Raw genomic sequence first — 25,729 nt, forward strand, 5'->3', positions numbered from 1 at the left:
TAGAATTGAAAGCAATGGGTAATTGTGAATAATTTGTTCTCTGTGCATGAAATGCATTACATTTCCTCTTCAAATGTTCTCATAAGACCACTACATTTTTCACAGACAGGACCTTAAAGTTCTGAGTATTAGGTATAAAAAGAATTCTTAGGATAATAATGAAAAGGTTGACTGCTCCCATCTAGACCTGTGATATTAATTCCATGTGGGACTGGCTCCCTATGTACAAGCCAGTGCCTAACAGACCCACTGCTGCTACACTTAACTCAACGGTGTATAAATTTATGCTTGATTTAGATGGATTACAGTTACTTTAGACAGTTTTTGTCAGTTTGAAAATAAGCAACAACAGAAAAAAAATTTTAATATTAGGAAAAGCCTTGTTTATGGCATTGTGTCATTGATGGCAACATCAGGTACCCATAGTTTTCTGTTTTTCAAGGTTTATGCCACGATTAAACAACCTATCAAAGTGTCCTAAACCATGACTTTCATTTATGTTAATGCTATCGTGCATGTGTGCGAGTCCGTCTGTGTAAGGGAATAAACTAGGGATTTGCTGAAGGTCTGTGTGCTTTTGGAATAATCATCTATCTAAATACATTTCACCCATTAGAGCTTATGTAAATGCTGTTTTTCTTTTGAAGTAAATCCATGGTTAATATATTTAGCACCTGAATATTACAAATAAATTTTACTATTACTCAAATTTAAAATAAAAACAACATAGAGTAAAGAAAAGTACCTATTTAAGTATTTAAATATTCTAAAAGTCTCAATTAGAAATAATAGAGACTGAATAAGTATGAATATGTTGGTTCGAGGAGTAACAAGCTTGACAATGTTCTCTGTTCTTTGGAGAGATGTGTTGTAATGCTGAAATATTAAACCAATTATTGGAGAAGACTAAGAGCTGTGCTCTTTGACTTGGTGACAGTATACTGCAAGTGGTGTTTCCATGGTTTCAGTTAATTCACAGTAATAATGCATCAACCTATTTTCCTCTTAAAGCACAGAATTTGAGAGCTATTAATATATTTCAATGGCCAAAAAATATGGATGCTACATAATGTACCTCCTGCTACGTGACAACAGAGGTCAAAATTTGCTATTTTTCATGAACAAAAAAAACCGGACACGTTCCCTCATTAAATGTCACGTAATTGCCAGGGAAATCAAAGCTCACACTGGTCTGTTTGCAGGAGGATCAGGTCAATACCATGATGTTGTGTGTAGGCACTCTGCTCTGGGAAATATTTCCCATTATCATCTTTACTGTAATGCATTGATGAAAGCAATAGCTTGAAATATAGAAAAGCAGTTTAGATACTCTGAAAACCCGGTGGACTCTATTTGTAATTTGTAGTGCGGAATAATAAATGTTTGGCTACCACTCAGCTCGAATTTATGCACTACATCACCTAAGACTGCCTACTAACATGTCATTTAGCAGGTGCCTATAATGACTTAAGTGATATAAACAGAAGAGAGAAAAATATGCAAAGCGAATATAATGATGTCATGAATATATTATGATTATGACTAACTTTTGAATAATATGCATCTATCGATCATGGTTCTAATATGCACAAAGTATAAAAAACATGTCATTTACTTGATCATAATCCCCTTTTTATTTTTCATTTCTTATTTACTTTACTTAGTTATTAGTGTTCATTTCATTATTGTTGCTATTATTAGCTTGAGTGTAGCTCAAGCAATTAATACCTGTCTTAACAATAACAACAACCTAGCATCAAGAAAAAATATGCAAAATTTAATTCTTAACATGAGTGACAGGTCTTGTTAAAAAGAAAAGAAAAGAAAGAAAAGTTTGATCATTATTGGTGTATATAGTAAATTTTGATGTAAAACTTCCATGACCCCTCAGCAAGGCACAGGAAACTGATCAAATATGTATCAACTTTACACCATGTTAACTCTGGTCTTATAGTGAAGAAGTGACAGTTTCAGTGTTGTGAATGTGAAAATCCCCACTGGAGCCTGTCAATCTGGGATAAATTTGACAAAGCCTTTGTAGAGCTAAGAATATCTTGAAATATTTCCTATTGCTGCTTCTCTGCTGCCATTGGCAAAAATGTAAGTAATTCAGGATCAGCCCAGTGCAGTGTTTGAGAACAATATCTTCTTGTTGTTGTTGGTTCTTTTTTTTGACAGAAAGCAGAAAAGTTGAGCACTGAGAATGGTTTAAAGTCAAACACAATTACAAGAATCATCTGTTACATCTGCACCGCGCACACAGTTTTTTTTTTTATAACAGCCTTGTGATAAAATGATTTGGCTTCCATTTTCTTTTTCTTATTTTGTTACATTAAAGATAGAGACACAATAATCACATTGACTTTCAGTGTGATAATTGTCAGCATATTAATTTTTATTAATTTATCAAATAAAGGGAAAAGCAACATTGTATCTCTTCAAAGCTAAAATACCTGAAAACATTTGCAAATAGTCAGTTGCTCTGCTTATCCTTAATATCAATTTTGGTTTTATGTGTTTTTTTTCCTCCATCTCTCATATTACACAAGCAAACAGACACAAACAGACTGAGAAGAATGTAGTCACTCCAACAAAAGACTCCACTTCACCCAACCTCAAAAAAAGGTTTAATGTGTTGTGGAAAGGCTTCTGTAAAAGTGCTTTTTTTTTTGTTGAATGCGAACATGGATGGATGCTGATGGCAATGACGGAGAAACACCAACATAAGCTATCCTGAGTCACGGAGGTAAGCTGAGCACAGAAACCCAATTTGCACCCAGTTTATCTGTGCTGAGATAGCTTATCTTTATGGAAAAAAGTATGTTAATGCAAGGTGAAGAGCACATAGAACAGACTGGGCACACTCTTAAAAAATGAATTCTCCTTGCCAGAGAACACATAGCTGTACCTCATTCGAATATCTCAATCAAAACCCATTTTGAAGCGGACCATGTTCATTTACTATTTGTCATTTTGTTCACATGCTCAAGACTCCAGAGAAGCGGAGTCAAATGCCAAAAAACCATGAAGAGATGTTATTATCCACAGAACATACCCAGATACAGACTGCCTGGTGACATCAGGCATGAATGTCAGACAGAGTTTAGTTGGGGCACTGTTGCACCTAGTTTTCATTATGTTTGGTTGAGCACAAGGTTACGAGCAATAATATAAGGTTACCTACAGTTTTGGTGTTATCTAGGTCGCTCACATGTACACACGCGACAGACACAAACAGACATAAACACAGGCGTTTGCCAAGTCGGATCACATTCAAGACACTCATTTCCCTGTCTCCGATTTATTCGCCTAGTTAAATTACCGTCATGAATCATATAAAATTACCCATACAACAATATTTGTAAATTGCCCTTAGTTTTTATGTCATAAAGGCATTGTACAAGAGCTATTCTCAAAAATCTAGATGATTTGAAATATTATTGTATTCTTGTTTTGTTTTGTTTTTATTTATTATTCATTTGCTTAAAAAATCTGTAATAAATAAGTAAATAAAGCAAGGTATGCCTTAAAATTCTCTTCATACAGTGCCTCCAAGCACACTGTAGCTATGGCTATGGAGGGTACCTTCAGATTGTAGTCTGGCAGTTCCTCGTTGAGTTATATAAAATGCTTAGAGCTCAGCATCACAGAACTGGTTGGTATACCATCACCATAGAAAGCAATTGTGTCCAGAGGGACTACTTCTATATCCAGTTACCTCCCAAAGTGAGTGCTCAATCAGGGCTAGAACTATGAAAAAGGAACATACACTGTTTCGCCTTCCAGAAAAGTAAAGATTTAAATGTTTCATCATCTCCTAAACAGTTTCACAGAGATCAATTTGTTTTTTCAAATCAACCATACATTTAAAAGAAAACCTTTTTTTATTAACGTGTCAAACTTCTGATTGGTTATGGTTTTCGTAAGGTTGCCTTGCTGTAAAATAGAAATCCTATGCTATCTTTTACACAGTGACCCTGAATTCGCAGCAAACAGGGCACTTTAACACTGACAAGCAATTTCTTTTAACCACTGGCTCAGTTTCTATATCTGACCATATAGTTTTCTCCCAGTCAAGACCACCGTTCAAAAAAAATTGCAATCAATTTTTCAAGACATCTGCCATTTGGTCAGTGTAACTGAACTGCAGCCTACACAAAACACCGTTTTCATGAACCTGCGAATGTTAACTGGATCTCTCTTTTTTTTTTTCAGCACAAAAGCCTCCTACAAGTATGCGTCCGATTTGAAAAGTGACTGTCGGCAGCTTTCCACCGAGAGTCCATATGGTCTCTGTATTTATGAGGTGATGAGGCTTGCTCCTGGGGTTCAGAGTGGTCATTATCTGGGAGATGCTACAGCTCCAGTAGTTAAGGTCACCCGGTCTACACCAGATATCCTCACACTCTACCAGAACTGGAGGATACTAAATGTATAATCATCTCTGACTCCATAAAAGCAGGGTCTACCCAGACTGATCATTATATGAGCTTATTGTAGGATCCATCCTGGCTTTATATCCTGCTATTTCAGCACCATCCCAAATAGCACATTTTCACTATCATTTTTTTCTAATACCTGGACATACCTGCCTATAGTAGACAGATGGGTATCAAACACTGGAAGATGTTACCTTGTATTTTTGACACCTTTGGAATCCATTTATAAATTGAGAAAAAAAATGTGCCCAATAAAATCATGCATAACACATGCCAAAACTTCAGGGATGATATTTTTGAAGCCACAGCCACGAGGGAGCTGTGACCTCAGTTAACATGTCACACTGCTGCCTTTGTAGAAATTTCTAAAATTCTCACCATTAGAGTAAGTCTGGGTACACATTTTTATGCATTTCTTTAACTGCAGCATTATGTGGAAAATATTTCTAGTGACAAGTAAGATTTTCTAGTCTGACAACAGTCTAGTATCACTTTGAAGGTGTAATTGGGAGAAAAAGCAATTTGCAATGTTCAAAGAGGTTCAAAATGACCCTACAACTATGCACACTGGGAGTTGTTAAAGTTTAGATATCACACCACAAGGTCAAATACGCTGTTGTAAATTAAAGGTCTTATGAGTAATTGATGAGAAATTATGTAGAACTGAATCAACGTATGTCCTTAAAGCCCACTTGTGTATAAATATCAGCAGGTATATTTAACAAACCCAGGCTCTCACAGAGAACATGTAATTACTTGAATTGAATGAACTGCAAAGCACACAAAATTATTTAATTAAACTAAACTAATTGCACCCTTTATTCTTCATTTCAGTGCACATTGTAAGATCAGTGTGGCGTTATGTATAGGCTGTTACACAGTAGAATTTATGATTTCAGTTGGTGTAATATTACTAAATCTAAAATACTCCAGGTCCCATACAAATGTGGCTGTTCACCCTTTTTTAAGAAGCCTAGATCAGTGATAGATAAATTTGTGGAACACTGGCTGAATCTCTGTGTTTGCCAAGCCCTCGTGCTACTGTTTGTGCCCCATAGATATAGTGAGAATTATCTCTGTTAAACCAAATGGTTTTGCAAGTTTGCAAGTGAAAAGCATGACATTCAGTGACTTACCAGATGCAATATGTGCCATGTTTTTTATATTTTGTTTAGGCCCATGCGAAACCATGTGTTGTACCACGTGATGATTTTAAATGTATATGTGGTTGTAATTCAAAAAATGCCATTCACTGCTGCAGTGAATGCTGGGTAATTACAGTAAAAAAGAAGGAATGACCCTTTTGTTGTAAATGGGTATGGAATGCAAACAGATATGCTTACCTTCAGCTCTGCTGAGCTTTTACACTCAGGAGTTTAGCACCTTGAGTTTTCAGTTTCAGTCAAACTCATACTTGACAAAATGTGACTGGTTAAAACACTTTGCCATCTGTGTAAATCTTATAGATACATACCTAAAGTAAAAAAGAGACAACTAGAATGGTAACTCTAGCGCATATCTTCCAACAAGACCAACACTCTTATGTCAGACTGCACCAGATGTTAATGGCTGCTTCATTTGCCCATCCATGATTCACCTCTCCACCAAGTTTTGTGAAATTTGGCTGTGCAGTTTTTGCATAATGTCTGTCACAAACAAATCAACAAACAGACAATGCAGAAAGCACTTTTACATCTTCAGCTCTTGCCTTGGTGAAGGAATGATTATTCTTCCGTGTCAGAGTGAACTCCTTGGTGTGAACACACCTTCTGAATGTCACCCTCACGCCGTGGTGGTGGCGGCACAAGGTGGTGACACTGTTTCTGATTCTTAAGTTAATTTTTGAACTGCTCTTCTCAATGGTGTGAAGGCTCTAATATATTCATCTGTGTCCTTTCAAATGTTAAGATCCTCAAATTTGGAAACAGATTTCCTTTTTCTTCCTTTTCCACACAAAACTACCAAAAACCAGAGTAAATCTTTGACACACCAGTATGCTGTACTACTACTCTATGTAATGGCTTAACCTGCATTTTATAATGGCAGTCACAGGAGGTGAAGGAAATAGCAGACATATACAATGACACTTCTCTCAGCCTTTTACAGTGTGCCTTCCTGCTCCACACCTTCTCTTACTTTCCCCTTCTTGCTCTAAGCTTAGCAGCTTTAAGGCCCCCCCCCAAGCAAAGCATGCTCTCTGGCTCTGAGCACTGGCATCTCTTGCATCGGTATGCAGCTCCCGTACACACTGCTGATCCCTCTTTATGAGGGCATGAGTTTCAGTGCTTTTATCCCCCACCTTCCCTTGCAAATATGCCTGCATTCAGTATCTACACTTCAGCTTTAGAGACCTGTGGGAAGCTTTTAAAGAGGAAGTCAATAAAAGGGTATAAACATGCATGAGCTTAACTTTGTGCTTTTGGTGTCTTTATTCTAAAGTTAGATTTTCTGGATAGCATCTCACTCATGCAGATTTATAAAACAAAATAATTTCCCAGTTCTTGCACTGAAGCACAGCTAGAATTTTTAGCATTACTGTTTTTGTAAGCAAAAAAAAGAAAAAAAAAAAGAAAAGTGTTGTTTAGCTTTAAAAGAATTAAGAGAATTATGATAATTATGCGTTTTATTTTTTAAATCAATTGGATATGTTTACCATCAATGTTAAGATATGATTTATTGTTTGTGCGAACATTACTGGACATCATCTATACCAACAGATATATATAGTGGGCTTATAAAAGCCAGATTTAGAACAATCATATACTTATTAATTAAGTACCAAGACCTGAAAATACTTATTTATTAGATCAATTGTTTGATGCTATACCTTTTAATGTGCTAACTTTGTTTGTTCTCTCCTAATACAAACAGAAAATGCGATGTAACCAACGCATGCAGAGCTTGAAAACTGCAAATGTATGTTGCATGTTAAACTGTCTTCAGGCGGTGTTTACGGCAGGGATTAGTCTACACATAAGTACTTGCAAGTTTGCTTAATAAAATAAGAAAATAAACAGGTTAGATTGGTGCTGTTTTCCGGATGCTCTCGGGCACAAAAGCAGGCTCTTTGCTTATTTTGCATTAATAAACACACTGGGGACAAAGAATAAAATACAAAACACATGGGAAAATGGCATAAAATATTTCCTGACATGAAGACGTTTCTAATTAAAGTCCTCTTTGTGTACTCTTTACATTGGCATCTTTTTCACCTTTTCAACTTCCTGCAAGTTTTCTCATAAATACGGAGATGTAGAAATCTAAAGAGGAGTGAAGACACCAAATTTCCTTATGACATGAATCTTTCCAGGCACCGTATGATAGCCTCTTTGATGGACAGGTGACCTGCCATCCACACCCGTCTGTATTCAGCAAAACGTTCAGAAAAAAACTCAGATAGTCTACAGCTCCTGAAACCCTGAGAGGGATTCAGCAAGCTGAGAATATAAATGGTTTTCATTTTTGTCCTGACAAATTATTACGAGCCTGTCTCACAAGTCAACAGTCTGTTCTTAGCACGTTTGCCGTTTCATCTTTATTTATTTTTTCCACTGTCTTTAATTTTGTACTGTGAACAAAGCATATCAAATCATGAAGCCATAAAATGCAAAACACTACCCTGGAATGAATAACTGCATTTGCCATGATTTGCTTCTTAAAAGTATATTACTTGCGAGTTGTATTCCAGCAACCTATCAAATTTCCAAAGATAGCACAACAGAGCCTCCTTTATCTGGAGCTCAGACGTCCAGTCTGACTGCTGGGGCAGTCGACTGAGGGGCCTTTATGAGCTCAGCAACCCAGCGATGCAAAATTCTACTGGCGGTGTGCAGGTGATGGGCTTTCTGAGTTAATACATTAAAATAGTAGCATTAAATCCTCATGGTAAAGTGAGCACACTTATTCCAAATGCACTTAAACTCGCTGTATTCTTTTCTCTGCAAATATGTTTGGGGCGGTCTCAACTTTACTTTGTCCAGAAAAGACATATTTTTCAAGCACTATTTGAAAACAAGGTGCTTGGTGCAAGATGAAATGATCAGAAGATTAACTGCCTTGTCAACCAAAATAAATTAAAGCTGCTACTTAATAATTAATAGTTTCAGCAATTTTAAAGGAAAAAAGAAAAACATGCAGGAGGTATGCACCACTGTAAACCAATATCCTTCTATATGGTGCTGATTAGGCATATCAAGCAATCATACATGTTTTTTACCTATAGACAATTACTTAGTTAATCAAAAAATAATTAACACAAGTAGAAAACAATTTGTATCAAAACCTATTAAAACAGATGTACATTTTCCACACAACATCATCAGTTTTGATGATGAATGAAGTGATATCTAAACTCATTACAACAAAAGACCTAATATTTTCATAAACGCCAACATTTGCCACTTCATTGTGCATTCTCTAAAGCTTGTCAACAGCTGCCTACGCACCGAGAACTCATCTTACTTCATTCAGATCAAAACTTTGTACTTGGAAAGAAAAGCTCGTGTGCACTAAACTTGCATATCAATAGTCATAGCTGCATAAAATGCGCACAGAGCCCAACAAAGGCTCCACAGCTTGTTGTCCGCCATTGTTTGCACACTCCAAAACGACCCTGACATAACTCAAAACAAGCATGGTCACTCCTGGTCAGGCTGCCAGGTGTTTGGTTGCAGTGCCATACCTCAGGCAGTCAATCATTCTCTTTGGAAGCCTCCCAAACGTTCACAGCAGAAGCAGAGAGGGACATTTATCACAGCAAACACATAATTATGTGCACAATATTTTATGGTCAACACTCAGCATTAAACACTATCAGAACCACAACTGCTTTTGAAAGGATGTCTACTATGTTGTCAAAGGACAACAGAATGAAAGTTGACATAGCTTCTAGGTAGGAAAAACGGATTATATAGCTGGTTGGTCATATGGCGGTCATCTCTGAACAAAAAAAATATTAACTTTGTTCATAGAGACTGCAGCAAAAGGAGAAAGGGGAGATCATCACACAGGGTAAATGAGATTCACAGGCTCATCCATAGTCGGGCACAAAGCCCACTTCAACAGAGATGAGGGCCAAGAGAGACTGATAAAGGTCAACATCGCAAACTGGCATAAAATGAAGTATAGGCTTCATTTCAGGCACAATACTAAAATGTAGGGACTGTAAACCTCTTGCAGAACACACGTCTACCACCTTTTCAGCAGCACAGCAGAAACTCATTCATCAAAGAAATCAACACTATTTTATTATATTTTCCAAAGATTTTATTCAAGTCTGTGAATTATTTTTTTAGAATATTTTTCGACCATTCCCTTTTCTCTGAAAATTGAATGTGTAGCTCACCATTAAATAGTTAGAGAGCCTTGAACTACTTAGAACAATATTAAATAAATGTCCACTAGGCTCAATTCTGCTGTTTGTTAAGGATGTTTAAACCTTTAAAGGTAAATGCATTACAACTGAATCCCAGAAACAGTGAAAACACTGCAACATTAAGACATTTGATTTTTGTTTTGAGTGTTTATTCAGTTCTGTTTACACCACAATCTCATTTTTTCTATTATGTGCTTGATAGCTACAGTGAATTGCAGGGTCAGCATCATCACCTGCACAGTAAACGTCTAGTTATTTTATATACAATACTCAATGTGGCTGCAAATGATGATATAATATCCTCTCCCGACTGTGAAGTCTCACAGTATAAAACCTGAGATTTGTGACATAACACTTCAAATGCTCCATAGGTCCCAGCTTTAGCGGGAAGTGGGAAATGTTTTGACTCATCTGTCTGAAATCATAGGAATATATGTAAATTCTGTTTTATATCGGATACCCCTTTAAGATGTGTGAACACGGGCACCTCTTCAGGAAGGCAGCGACTGATGTAAGCACTGCTTTTACCTATTTTCAGTGTGACCAACTGTGGCATTAGACTTATCATGAGTATCTTGGAACTGGCTCCTTGGGAAGTAGAAAAATCTCTTAACCTTTTTCGTTTAAATACAGGTCAAAATAATCTTTAATAGTGTAATTGCCCTTTCAGTCTATCAGCTTCATTGCTGAGCTTATACCCACTCAGAGGGGGCATGGTGTGTAAAAGTGCTATGACAAAGAGCTTGGCAAAGAGAGACTGACAGCACGCAGAATATAGTTGAGGCAGTGAGCTGCTAATCTTAAAGCCCCTTCCCCACTTGTCTGAGCACATTTGCCTCTGGCTTGAGGCTTATCCCTACAGATGTATATCTGTCAACAGAAAGCAAGCAGGGCAGCAGTGGCTCTTTTGGAGCACATTTGTCCCCTTTACTGGATTACCATTTGCAGTGGCATAAAGCACAGCATCAGAGCCAGCACTTGGCAGCTGGGAGACAATCTGCAGGGATAAGCTAACCCTCAGTAGTGGTGAACGGGTATCCGTGAATGTAAACCACCTTCCTCTGCCATACCTCGCCTTCAGCTCAGCCAGCTTATTCCTGCTGACTGATTATTCCAACCCACAGGAGATGCTCCCATGCATACGCTCACAGGTTCCCTGTGTGTGACATTTAGGGCTTTACTTTTGACTGGGTCGAATATGTATTTTTTAAGAGATTTTAAATACACTTCAGTGCATGCTGGAACAAAACTCCATGCTCAGAAAAAGAAAAAAGGGGAAAAAAAGAAATGAGAAGTGGTGCACCGACTGCCATCCTATATTACACTCAAAATGATAAATCAGCAGGCAGGAGAGTTATTGATATCTATGTTGTAGCAGTGAAAGCTGCTGTTGGAATCAAACATTCTAACGGAAGAAATAACCACACTCCTCACAGCATCCTATAATAGGACACAATATCGTTTCCCCAGACAACTGCAGGGCTATACACGAAAGCAAAAAGCAGAGCCTTTGACGCTTGATTGAATCATATCCTCCGAAATTCATTTGCTTAGAATTTTGCTTTATACTTTGGGAACTGTTTGCATTATTTTTATCTTAGTGCAAGCAAAATTGTTAGAGGTGGGAGTCTTGCGCACTGACCAACAATAGTAAATGAACTGAATTTTTGTTATTTTGCTTGTGTTTGAAATTTTTCATATTGGTGGGTGCAAATGAAAACATATGAAGCCTGTCAAATGATTAATGTTATATAATTTTTGCATAATTATTAAGACAAATAAATTATATTTTCATAAAATCTAGTGAAACAAAATTGGAAAAAAAAATTTACTAAAGTTGAGAAACTAAATTAATAAATGTTGTTTCAGGCATGTTTATGGGGGTGGGAGTGGGGGTACTATAGGTAATGGGCAGTCTTTGTGATCAAGTCTAGTGTTGTACAGATGAAACAATAAGACTGTATGTATATAAACAATCAACAGAACCACCATGATACATATAACAGCCAGTGGCCAGTGAAGCCTGTCCTCTAAGCCTCAAACCAAACATTTTAGTCATCAGCATTATCATGAGCCTTCAGTATTCCAGTGCACTTTCAATCCAACTGTAGGCACAGCCTAAAGCATACCCTAATTTATCTTCTATTTACTCAAATTGGTCATATCATAATTTACAAAATGACTGGCATGCTTTAGTAAATAAGGCTTGCAATAACAGATGAGACCATAAGAGTATTTTCCTTCTTTTAGCAACCAGAGGAGTCACCTCCTGCATCAGGGTGGCAACCTGTCACAAGATTTTCAGAAATATTGACCTCTGACCCTTAACCTTGAGGTTAAGGTCACTGAGATTTTTAGTAGATACACCTATGGTATCAAATTAAAACTCCTACATTGCTTCGTTCATGCTTGGATGTCCATGTCGCCCGCCCGATCAGCCTTTTTACGGCCGAGGGGTAAAGAATTAAACCCTCATCCCATAAAGAATTACAAATCCCAACCAAGTGACCTATAACCTTTTCAAATTCAATCCTTTGCATAATTTCAATGTTGTAATCATTTTGAAGGAGGGGGGGGTTGTGTTGTGTGTTGTATGGTTTCTGCAGTTTTGCGCTCACTAAGCAAGCTGACATTTGCAGGTTTAAAAATTTCTATAGTAACAACGACCTCCAACAATGTCAGTGTCAATGTTTCAGTTTAGAACTGTGGATAGAGTACTTATATTCCACAAAGTTGTGAATAAAACAGTATTTTCATACAGACTTGTGGTTTCTATAGGAGCACATACCATCAGCGTCAAAGCTCATAGTAAGTCTACTTTGGATGGTTACATGGCTATGGCTCATAATGGAAATCCATATGGAGAATGTGAATTGGATTTTTACCTCCAGAAGCTCACTATATTGCTCACAAATAAGAAACCTTTAACACAGCTCTTAACTCTCCACTTTCTCTTCACCAATGGGTAAAGAAGCTATCAAAGACTTTACAAGGCACTTTTGCATTTTTAATGACTAGCCTCAATTCCCTCACTAATCAGGGAAAAGATTTTTCCTGTGCATTATGAAGGAATTATTCATCCTCAATCACCTTGTCTCTTTTTATCTGTAGTTTTGATAACTGTCATTTTGATATCAGAGCTGCTTTTCCACCATCCCTGGACTCGCACCAGTTTGCATACAGGGAGAACCGGTCAACCGAGGATGCGATCGCCACAGTGCTGCACACATTACTGAAGCACTTGGAACACAGGAACACCTATGCACGGCTCCTCTTTGTAGACTACAGCTCGGCTTTTAATACCATCCGGCCATACAAACTCCGTCCCAAACTCCACCAACTGGGACTTAACTCCTCTCTGTGCAACTGGATTGTGGACTTCCTCACTAACCGTAGACAGAGTGTCAGAGTGGGTAAGAACACCTCTTCCACCCTTGTGGTCAACACCGGTGCCCCTCAGGGGTGTGTTCTGAGCCCTCTGCTATACACTCTCTTCACCCATGACTGTATTTCCTCCTGCGCGTCCAATCTCATTGTTAAGTTTGCAGATGACACTACAGTGCTCGGACTTATATCCAACAATGATGAGACAAACTATAGGACAGAGGTGCAACAACTAGAGTCATGGTGCCACGACAATAACTTGGTCTTAAACACCAAAAAGACCAAGGAGATCATTGTAGATTTCCGGAAGAGGGGTCATAACAACCATCTGCCTCTCTTCATTGGCAGTGAGGCGGTGGAGAGGGTGAGCAGTTTTAAATTCTTGGGGGTAACTGTGACCGAGGACCTGTCCTGGGGCAACCATATCACCTCAGTTGTACGGAAGGCCCAACAGCGCCTCTACTACCTGAGGAGACTGCGGAGCGCACACATTCCCAGATCTCTGATGTTGAACTTCTACAACTGTGCCATCAGCAGCGTTCTGACGTATGGATTTCTAGTGTGGTTCCCCAGCTGCACCAAGGCCGATCAGCAAGCACTCCAGCGGGGGGTGAAAGAAGCTGGCAGAATTATTGGAACAAGTCTGCCAGAGATCAGTAATATCTTCCCCACTCGCTGTCTGAGGAGGGTGCACAGTATCCTGCGGGACCAACATCACCCTGCGCGCCACCTTTTCCATCTGCTGCCCTCAGGGAGAAGGTACAGGTCTATACAGGCCAGAACATCCAGACTGGCCAACAGCCTGTATCCACAGGCTGTGAGGCTCCTGAACTCTCTGCCCCCCTCTCACGGACAATAACCATATCCAACTTCTTAATAGCAATGAACTGGTCTGCATTGGTGCATCATATCTTTATTCTCTTCCCCCTCCTGCCCCCCCCCCCCTCTTTCTTAAATAGATAACTATCATATCTGATATCATATCTCACAGTACAATAATATTGAATGGGTTGCATTGTTGTATTTTGTCATGTTTCTCAGGTCTTTGTCTGAATTTCTACGAACATTATTGCTAAGGATTGTCTTATTGCATTGGAGTCACACTGGGTTAAATATGTACACTTGGGTTTTAAGGGGTATTTATTATTTTCTTCTCTTTTTTTGGGTTGTATGGAAGCCCCAAACGCAATTTCATTGTTCTTGACAATGACAATAAATAAATAAATACTAAATAAATACTAGATAGCGGATAAAATGCATAAATTTCATTTATTTTCTGCTTTGCCCTCATTAAGCCCCCAACCCAATTTTCATCTCCCATCACACAGACACACACACACACAATGGTCAAACACATACCAACGTCACCTGGAGGGGTGTACTTGCCCAAATGTCTTACAAGATAAGAAATGATGAAAGACTCGGTGCTCAAACAAAAGAAAAGTTCCCTTGGTGGTATGGGAGCTTTTTGGGCTCTGTATGAAAGAAAGTGATGAAACACTTGAGAAGAGGGAATGTCAGACCGAACCAGAGAAGCTGTGGCCAACAAGGAAATGTGAAGATCATAAGACCTACAGTACATCTATGACACAATCAGCCCAAGGTCTGCAAAGTGGCTAAGCATGGCGACGCCACATGGCTAATTAGCATTAGCCTGCCGTCTTACCTGCCTCTGACGAGTCTGTCTTTATTTGCTGGCTTTGGGAAATATACAGTGATACACCATTATCGCTACGTAGGTTAACACCAGTGCAGATACAGTATGGGAACAACATCATCATTGTCACACCCAAAGCAGGAGAACAAGGCAGGCCCTCTAATAAAGGGTGCGCCATACACTCTTTATATCTATCTGCCATAGAAGCATTTGAAACATTTGGGCAGTACAGCAGTTTATGGGCTGCAGCCATAAATAAGCCCAGCAATGAATTTAGGCAAATTCTAATAGTGTAGTTGTTCCTAGAAGGATGAGTCTGCATGAAATAACTCTCAGCATTACAGAGCATGAACAGAGCTGCTGAGGCTGAAGTCGTCTACAGAATCACTGCAGTGTGTGATGCGGACCACTGCAATTTAACTGTCGATTAGGCTGTGATCACACAGAAAATGCTGCACCTTATTGCTTACACTGAGGAGGTTATGTTTTCAGTCCCATTTGTTTATTTGTCTGTTACAGGCTATGATATCGCAAAAACTGTTCAGTGAAATTTGTTAAATGGGTAAGCAATGAATGAGTGTAGCATCAGTTTTCTATGCACGCCAGATTTCTGTGTACAAGTATATCAGGATTTCATTTAAGAATTAGCAAAACCAGATAGGAAATTCTGTAAATATCTGCCACAAACTACTGGTACAAACCAATTTTAAAAAATCCTGGCACATGTATCTTGTAATTGTCCACCTGTGTGTATTTTGCATGAAATCATTTTTCAATGCATTTTGGTTTTTAAAATCTGGCTATTTAAATAACAAATTTGGGTGACTGTGCAGCCCAGAATGTACCCTGTCTTTTCTAGCTGTTGATTTCATTTGTTTCTCGACTTCTTACATTTCCACTAAGACAGAACTTTAGGTTTTAGCGTCTTGGGGCACAGGCCTGGGCATTGGATGCATCTAAGTCTAACCTAAGTCTCATAACATCAATATTTAAGAAGCCCTTGAAGTGGGCACTGTCAGAGCTCTTGGGCAAGATGAGAAAACTCTCTGTGCCCTGTTCTCTGCCTATTCATTACCCCAAATCTGATGCAAAGTGGGCTGTGAAAAGCATACTTTTTTTGCGGCTCTCTGAAATTACCAAGTAGTGAAATTAGAATATAACAAAACTACTTTGTCTCCTCTGTCCTCTAAAAAAAAACGAGTCCATTAATTCAGTCCTGTCACCTAAAAGTCAGGTTCTCATTCATGAAAACAAAATTCTTAATTTCATTTTGGGGAGATATATTTTCCCAGAAAGCCACCGAAAGTATGTCTGTCTCCTGAAAAGGTAAGAGTACACTGAGTCTACAAACTAAGTATTCAATCAAATTGTTTCTACTATCTAAAAGTAAGCGCTTCCACAATAGAGGAATGTAAACTTTAAAAGAGAGGGAAAAGTCAGCATTTGGGAGATTGGTCAGCAGGGGATACAAATACAGCCAAGTTTTTGACAAGGAGACTGAAAAATGAGACTTGAATCTTGGACCATTTTTCAAAGTTTCACTTTCTTGCTGTGAAGTTAAGTATACACAAAGAAACATTTTGGTTAGAGTTAGCCACATAACATTTTGGTTTGGGTAAAAACAAACCCTTTTATAACTTTCACCACATGAGAAAAGCTCCATTTTTGGAACAGGTAGCCATGCTATCATTTTTAAAGGTGAGACACCGGCGCATTTTACATGCACTTGTTCACATCGCCACTAGAGGCTAGGCAACTTTAAAAACTTACTATAGGTTGTAAAAATGGATTCCATATCTATGTAATTGTTTTCTGTGGGAGTGGTTTTCAATATTAAGAAGCTGCTTCCTTATTCACAAGGGGTCGCCACAGCAGATGGATGCACATTTGATTTGGCAGATTTTTACACCAGATGCCTTTCCTGACGTAAGGGCATCCAGGGATTTGTGTATACGCCTGGTCTCAAACCAAGGAATTTTCACGTTGGATGAATGTGCTGCATGGTTAAAAAAAAATCTACAAAATCCAGACTGAGAGTAGAAGGTGGATACCTTTGTTTATGACAGAAGTGTACCTGATTAATTGCTGGAAAATTTCAAAGGGATATATGTGCCATTTCAGAAAAAAATAATCTGTGAAATTGCATCTAACCCTTAAACTGCAAATGTATTTTGGAGGAAAGAGAGAGTTCAATGATTAGTCAATTGGTGTCCACTGTGTAAACAAACCACCATTAACCTGCAACACAAACATTTTTTAATACTCATAAATTGAGCATCAGCACAGGCTTACACTAACTACAAGGAGTTTTCCATGTATCCCAATAATTACAATTCACATCGTTCTTTTCCAAAGCATACCATAGGTTTTTAGACCAAGTACTTTTTTCTACCAATGAACCCTTTTTTATTTATTTCAATATAGCTTTGAAAATCTTCTTCAAAAATATTTAATATGCTTCAGAAAGTAAATCTGGGACACAGAGTTTTAAATCCACTTATGTGTTCTTGTAAGGCTCTGTAAGCAAGGACTATTTGATAAACTCTTCCATTTGGATGTTTGCAGAGTCTTTTTCACCTCCTTTAAAAACATGACTGATAGTTATATTTACAGGTAAATACATTTCCTACAACACAGCTTATAAAAGCAATGCTTTCAATGTCAATGCTCAGACTGAATGCACTATTAAAGCTACGTTTTCCCAGTGGTTGGTGTTGCAATACCAGGCAGCATTTAAAACAAAAATCAAGTTTTGTGTGTCAGCAAATTAATTTTCAAACTACACTGACTTGAACTGATGAAAAGGGTTGCAGAGACAATGGAAAGTCAGCTAAAAAGGCATGCTTTTTTAAAAAGAACACTTTAAATAAGCAGTTATGTAACATTACACAGTTTATAGTTAATGGACTCCAAAGCATGCTAAATCACGCATGGTCATTTAACTCGAATTCATATTCCTCTTCAGTGGGGTCACATTTAAGGTAACATGGCGGGAAGTGGAAGTGGCTGTCTGTATGATTAGATCACAGCTGTACACACCTCATAATGGAATTTCAATTTCCACAGCTCAGTGAGATCAGGTAAAAGTGTTGGACAAAATCCTGCTGAAGGAAAGGACAGCAAGAATAGCACAAGGCAACGTGCATCGGGGCAAAGTAAATAAGTATTTTTGCAATTTAAAGATACATTTCAAGTCAAACTTACACGATTTTTCACCATTAGGCTGTCCAGTAAAGCGATCCAACTACGTAGTTTACTGAACACATAACAGTCATGAGAGAAAAAGGCTATTTAACAGTAACGTGATCTGATACTGGAAAAACTGATTCATTTGAGAACTGATTTTTAATTCAATGATGTGATGTGCAAGTAAGCCTGACACATATATTATTGTTTAAAGGTGCTCTAATGATCTGATGGTCTGTGGTGGTAGTGGCATCATTCATGGAGTTGCTCAATAAAGGAAGTCAGCCTCAGACTTATGGAAATTAAACCACAGGCCGAGTTAATGTGATGAGGATGATCATAGGTCATTCTCGTTGTTATTATCAGCACAGTGTACTGAATCAGCACTGACAATGTCATCAATGTCATGTGGGACAACACGTTATTAAACTGGGGAAGACGGGGATATAACTGCTTAGATATGGTAGTTTCTCATATGAAGCCCCTTGACAGCACCCCCCCACCACCACCGCCACCCCTTCCGGTAGGCGTTATGCGCACTGGTCGCCTATAGGGCGGTGGCTGCGCAAGCATGTCCAAGAGCGGGACAGTCTGTGGAGAGTTGGGGACTCGTCATGAGGCGACGACGATCCCTGGCTGCAGAGAAGCGTCATGCATGCAACCTTACCTGCGTCCCCAGCCGCCCAACTCTGAATGAGTAACTACATGGCTTGTGCCTCCTAAAGAATCCCTCCTAAAACACACACACACAAGCACACACGCAAGGCACAGTTCTCGCTACATTTAACAGAGCTACATTTAACGAACGCTTAACGGAAATGTAGTCTTTGCCACATCGAAGACTTGTTATCACCTTTGTGAATTCAGTCATTTAAAGTCATGTGTGGAATGATTCAAAATGCCCAAACAAACGCGATGGCGTGACTTCATCGTGATCCGCTCAATGACACCGGACTCACAGGGAAAAAGACACACGCCACCGGTTACTGTAACATTCTTCTTTCTTTTTTCTCTTTTTTGGGCTTGCTCTGTCAGTTTCAGCGGGCATAGCCTAAACGGATGAACCAAGCAACCATGCGCGACAATAATCGACTCATCCGCAGCACGGTGTTTTATCTGTCACTTAATCCCGGAGGGAGTGCAATATATAAGTTGTCGCCGATGCAAAAACTTGTGCAGCCGCATTCTGCTTCTCATTGCGCCGCACAATTCAACTTCCAGGCATTCCAGCACACTCGGCTCTGACAGTGAACAACGACAGCTCGTCCTGCGCCTAAAACTGCTGCGCAAACACATCGTTTTATGGGAAAATCAACTCTCCCCTCACCGAATACTTGCACTCACGTGTGACATGATCACATATGATCTTTATACTTCACGCACCCACCACCTCCCCGCACACCACGCCCGTCTACACAGCAACATCCAGTGCTCACCTTTAAAGACGCTTGCACAGAGGCTGTAAAGGATGAACATCAAGTACTGCTTGACAATCATATTCTTCTCTTTTCCTTCGCAATTCTACGTCAACACTCCACTGGCGTTTGACTCTTTTTATTCTGTCTTTATCTCTTCTCTCGTCAAGGTGGACTTATCCAGGTGAACGGCGCAGTTTCTGACTGACCGGAGTTACATTGATGAACTCTTGCCTTTTTCTGAGGAGTCCCTGTGTATTTTTCGCAGATCAGGGGGCAGTGATCACTGTAGTGAAGCAGGACGGCAGAGATGCTCGTCGGCAAAGTGCAGATCCTGCCTCCCTTTATTGCCTTTCTCTTTGACTCGCTGCAGAGAGCAAGAGTCCCGCCCACGCTTTTTGACTAATGAAGACGCTTCACCAATGGAGAACACCTAGAAATAGTTCTGATCTCCGGTACACTGTCGAAACAATTACGCCGTAGAGCGCAGTTACTTTGATAAATCAGTTTCTAGAAGGGACATCGGTAGTCATGTGACAAGTTTTTTGTTTTTTTTTGTTAATCTCATCATTTTCTAAACACCAAAGCAGAACAATAGGCCTCTGCAGGAATATGATTATAGTTTATGCATATGGGGAAAAATATAAGGATCCAGTCCTGGCCATCACATCACCGAGCCTCCAATGCTCTAAAGTGGAGGATCCTTGCTCTCTGTTTAGTGTCAGTAGACTGAACTAAAAAAGTGCAAAAACGACCACGCCAGAGATTTAATGCATGAAAATATGCCCACAGCTAGCAGAGCTAATTTAACAATTTTAGACAGTTCTAAACAGCTACCCTAGAGCCATAAAAGCTTTATGAGCAGCCAAACAAGCTCTGTTGTCAATACCAGAGGGCTCGAAATAACTGCCACTGCGACACATATTATCACTTGAAAAAAGTTTTACAGCTTAAAGAGCACCGTGTGGTAACAACAGAAACACGTGCCCATGTTGTGTGAAGATGCATTTGCTTTCGCAGAGGTTGTGACCTGGTGTCTGGGTGCATGTCGGGAGTCAGGGCGCAGGCACGAGGGAGGTTAATGGGCACCCGGACATCCCTCTTCCTTCAAAGGTTCCCTACGAGAGGTGCAGAGAAATGAGTGTGACCATCCCTAAAGACAGAGGTGTGAGGAAACGGCAGCTCCAGCCAGGGATCGTTTTCTAAGCCGACGGCGAGGATTTTACACATGGTTTAACATGCTGCTGGGCGAATTTGGTTCAATTTTGCACAGTGCTCTTCTACGCCACTCCCACTTCAAATCAAATTGCTGACCTGGCTGTACCACCTGAGAAAGATGTGGCATAGCCCCCAATTTTAAACCAATTGCTTTTCCTTTTGCAGTATGAATCACTGGAAATAATACAGGAAGCTCCACGTTCATTCTCTAATCAGTCATTTGGATCACTCATTTTCATTGCAAACCAGAAGTTAAATAGTGTTTTCCAGCTTTTTGTGGTTATTGTAAGTTTTCATTCTGAATAGCTAAAATGGAGGGGGGGGGGGGGTTCTTTGTGCTCTCATTTTGTTTTGTATGCTGATGCCTTTAGCCTTTTAACTTAGAGCCATTCACATCTCTAATCCCTGGGGAATCACTGATGCCTTTCTGACCTGTAAACCTTGAAGGACTGAGTGCTCTTGTGTGACATACATTCTCTGTACAACTCACTTATAATTCAAAGCAGACCTATACAATTACCATGAGGATGGTGGTAAAGAATCAATCCCGTGAGTCCTGAAGGTCAGTTCCTCGTCATTTCATTAGATCCTTGAGAGTAGAATTCTACTCATGCACCTTTTCAACGGCAAGGATTTATTGACCATGTGAGTTCAGCAGAAAAGCACACGGTGCTGACACAGATCTGTAATGCAGAGGAGCATGTTCCCCTTTGTATTTATCTCCCGGGCATTATATTGCATAGCATTCTTTGATTTGTACCATTTAAAATGCCCCGTTGTGTTTGTACCGTCAGATTTAACAAGGTCACCAGCGTACACTTGAGAATTCCAAGTACCTGTTAAGACACAACACACTTTTTCCCCCTTTTGTGTTGTTTAATGTTCAAGACTGCAAAGTCCACAAGAGATATTAAAACCAGGGAGAAGAAAGTTTAGGCCAAGATGAATTACAGTGTTTGCATGAACCTGCCACTGATAACAGTGATCTCACTGACTGAAAAGCAACCAATCCAGATGCAGTATACACAATCAATTTCAGTGAGGATATGAATGACAGAAGTCATAAAGCTTGAATGCTTTATCTAAATGATGAAGTACTGAATCCAGGATTAGGGCAGAGACCATGTAAGTGCTTTTGTCACTAGAAAAAAAATATAACTGCAGAACAGAATCCTGATAAATATTTAAAATTCATGCTGAAGTTTTGGATATCAAATTTCATAATCCAGTGCAGCAGACACATACATATTTTTACCCTATCAATGCACCTCAGGGAAATAACAGCTGTTCTCTCTGGCTCGAACTTAAAAAATGGCCCACAATGAAAGCTTTATGTTCTTTTGTGCCTTTTTCTTATTCCTGTAAGAACATTTGCTATTAATGGCTGGTGAGAAGGCAATTTCATCTGTTTATTAGCTTATTGATAGGACACTGGGAATAGTTACATCTAACAATGTGCTTTCTGCACCAGGCAAACTACATGCAAGTCAGCACTGTATGAAATCTTTAGTATGTGCAGCAAAATTAGAGCTACACATTCAAACATCCTGTCTGGGAACGTATATTATATTACAAATTTTATTCCAATTACCTTCTTCCAGTAAATGGAAGAAGAAAATATTTGTGTAATCAATTATTTGATTTTCTTCTTATACTCTCTCCTCTTTCAGGTGTTCTCATTAGGGATCCCCATGGATGCCTACATCTCACCCTATCCCTTGCATGCTCCCCTTGTCAAACCAACCCTCTGCATGTCTTCCTTCACGACACTCATGAATCATCCTTGTGTGCTTCTTTTGCTTTTACTCGTATCCAAATCAATTACAGTATGTCATCAAATTGATATACTTTTTTGTTATCTTACATGGCAGTTGGACTTGTGTTTCATATAGAGATGACTTTAGAGTAACTTTAGACCTTGAATGGTGATTACTCATTGGTGGCTGCAAGTGAAAAAAAAAACATGATTAAAATTCCTATGTAACTGAGACTGAAGTCATAGGAACTAAATACTGTACTGTGGTGCAGTTAAACAGTTCATAAATCTCAGAATTCATGCTTTACTAAGGTAAAGCTTTCTTGTGGGCTGCTGGTCTTTGTCTGCTTTCCATATGATTCACTCTCTCTAAGCATTGCAAAGAAAACCTTAAAGAAGGTTAAGTCATTTTGTAAACAAGTTATCCAGCAGAGGGTTTCATCATCAGGGCTTTTTTAGAGAATATCCCACTCAGTTTTTTCATCACTGGACATAGGTTAAGACTGCTGTGCAACTCAACATTGCAGTGATTGCTGCACTCTTGCATTTGATTAATGATTTCTTTACAATCCTGGACAGATGTACGTGTTAATTGAGAATGTTACAGAATTTCACGGCCATGGCAAGCAATACACATCCGGATAACATATAGAAATAACTGGTTAATTTTTTTCCCTTTGGTGCTCATGGATAGAAATCAAAAATAGCATAGAAAGTCTGAATGTGGCAAGGATAGGTTTTGGATTTGATTGCATTACAAGGAATTGATTTTAAGATGTTGCACAGCTGTGGTTCCAAATATCAAATTAGCACTAATTTTAATTTGTAGTTTGAGCGCAACACCACTGAGTTGTGTAATAAAATTTTCACTTGGAATTAGAGTCATCCAAGTATACTCAGGTATAGTCCACAGGTGGTCGAGATCAGAACCCAAAACCCATGCACACGATAAGGCATCTTGAACAATGATTGATGTTGTTTTTTTTGTTTTTTTAAATCCCTTTCTCTGTGTTCTATCTAAGCAAGTTAGAGAGCTGTAACAGGCCCTGGGATAACCATGTTCCCCATTCAAACTATTAAACCTGTACAAGTACACTGTTGAAATAAAACCCGACAAAGCACGAGGCAAAACCTTGAGCAGTATTTCATGTATAATGAGAGTTGAAGTTTTTTCATAGGTTAAACAAGAGTAATAAGATTTACATGTTATTCCCTGAAAGCCCCGTTATTTAACATGCCCTCAGATTTCAAGTAGTCTGATATATTACAGTTTTGGCTGTGAAAGTGTTTGTGATTCAGTGAAATATTTCATCACCATTTAATCTGAAGGAGGATACAGAGAACAGCACCACAACGCAAAGCCATATTCCTCACATCACAGAGTAGAAAGTTAGACTGCCTCATTAATTCCAAATGAAAAGATAAATAAACATTGTAAAACAAAAGACCACCGCCTTGTTTTCTGATGAAACTTCTACTGATGGAAGAGTCATCTTTAGGCAAGGAGAGTAGCTTGGTAATTACAGTATGATTACTGCACAGGTCCGGAGCGCAGAGCTATAATAACCGAATCAATACTTTCCTTTCGTTTTAACTTTACAAACCAAGGATCTTTTCAAGGGCACACATTGCCCTGTGGGACCAATGCTGAGCCACATTTAAGCAGACGCTCCCCTCTCCGTCTCTTCGTCCATGCCGATACAAACAAAACCTGGTGCCCTATGCAGAGTAAAGTGCTTTATTTCAGGGCTCACGTCCACGATAGCCCACGGCAGCTGGTGTTCTCACAGACCACTGCATGGAAAATGGGCTGATTTCAGGATTTAGCTGCCCGGGGTGATTTCCTCACTTGCTTCTTATTGGGTCCAGAATTACTTTGTTATGGACTTGCGAAAGATTAAAACTGAGGTTTTGAGCTCCCTTCTCTGTTTTCTTAACACGCAGCTCAGTGTTGCTATTGTTTACCTTTATTATCCTTCACTGACAGAAGCAACGCCATTAGTATACAGCTGTTTGATTTTTGCATTTGAAGATTCAAGCTCAGGTACATCTGTTGTTATCATAGTTATGACACCTGAAGGAAAATAACACTCATCAGACTAGGTGAACGTTATATAACATAAACCTAAAATGACGCTAATATTATGACTATATCTGTCAGATATATTGATGTATTACATCTAAGCTCAAACAGCTCCATCAATCATAAAGCAAAACAGACAGTGGCACATCTGTTGTCTATCAGCTTTTATTCATTACACACTAAATGAGAAACAATGAGCACCAAGTTTTCCAAGCACTGCACAACTTATTTAGCAGTCTCGCACCTCATGAAAAGTTTTGATACTTGGATAGCTGTGTTATGCACAGAATTAGGATGCCTGTGTCTCATAGCTCATCAGCACTCTCGGCACCTCCTTTGCTTATCTTTGCATAACTACACATCCTGGTCATGTTTCCTTTCTCCTTCTGACCATCTGTTCCCTGCTGCCAATCTTCTGAACGTGCCAGCTACTGCCTCTACATCCTCTCCCTGCTGGCTAAATCTTAGTATTGATATCATATTCTCCCTCTCCACTTTCCTCTCTGTTTCTGTCGTTGTTCGCTTTTTCTCTCTTTCACACGTATCGTACGGGAGAGCTGCAAAATAGACGTCACGCTAAGTTTGAAAATACTGCATTTATGAAATGTCTCACACTTTCTGACCTTCTTAAACTGCAATTTTTATCTTAAACATGGGCAGAGAAAGGATTAAGAATTGTTCAGACTTTTTGACATTTTAGTACGATAATGTTAGAAACACAGGTTTCTTTCATAACTGTAATTAAAAAATAAAATAAATAAAAGAAAAAAGAAAAACTCTAAACTATTCACTTTACTTCAATGAGTGACTTTTCAAGCCTGATATTTTTAGCTGTAATTTAATAGAACGAAAAAACTTCAACAAAGTGTGAAAAGGTTCAGCTTCCTGTTATTTTTTACTGTACTACTGAGAAGCCTAATGCAGGGGAAAGAAATTATGGTCCCCACAGTGGTAATAAGTGCTGCTTGCTGTCAAGGTTTTTTTTTCTTCTTCTTCTTCTCCTTCTTTTTTTAACTAAATTTCCCCAGTACTCTTTATCGGGTTCTTGGAACTGGGCTACAGCCTAACATCAGTTAAGAAGAGATTTCTTTTTCTTCATGTCAATTATTAATCTACACTTAAATGTGTGTGTTTGGCAAAAAAGATTGCACGCTGTCTAATTCAATAAGCAGCCTTGCTTTCTTTCACAGAAAACAATACTGTACCTGTTCCTACAC

At 39.0% G+C, this 25,729-nt stretch overlaps 1 protein-coding gene across 5 annotated transcripts in view; it reads right to left on the minus strand.

Moving 5' to 3' along the window:
• The window catches only part of LOC146560131 (cell adhesion molecule 2-like), a 151,640-nt gene extending 131,776 nt beyond the window's left edge, over positions 1-19,864 (minus strand). For 2 of the 5 annotated variants that reach the window (XM_085243990.1, XM_085243989.1), the window contains exon 1: positions 19,477-19,861. In XM_085243990.1, the coding sequence (XP_085100116.1) occupies positions 19,477-19,537 (61 nt within the window). In that variant the 5' untranslated portion in view covers positions 19,538-19,861. Of the gene's footprint in view, positions 1-19,476 lie in introns of all 5 variants that reach the window. The other 3 variants (XM_085243991.1, XM_085243992.1, XM_085243993.1) reach the window with 3 other exon arrangements.
• Positions 19,865-25,729: the final 5,865 nt, after the last annotated feature.

The sequence above is a fragment of the Mchenga conophoros genome, linkage group LG14 (genome assembly GCF_057382185.1).
Source record: "Mchenga conophoros isolate Kocher_MC1m ecotype Shallow Benthic linkage group LG14, M_conophoros_male_GT1.1, whole genome shotgun sequence".
NCBI classification, from domain to species: Eukaryota; Metazoa; Chordata; class Actinopteri; order Cichliformes; family Cichlidae; genus Mchenga; species Mchenga conophoros.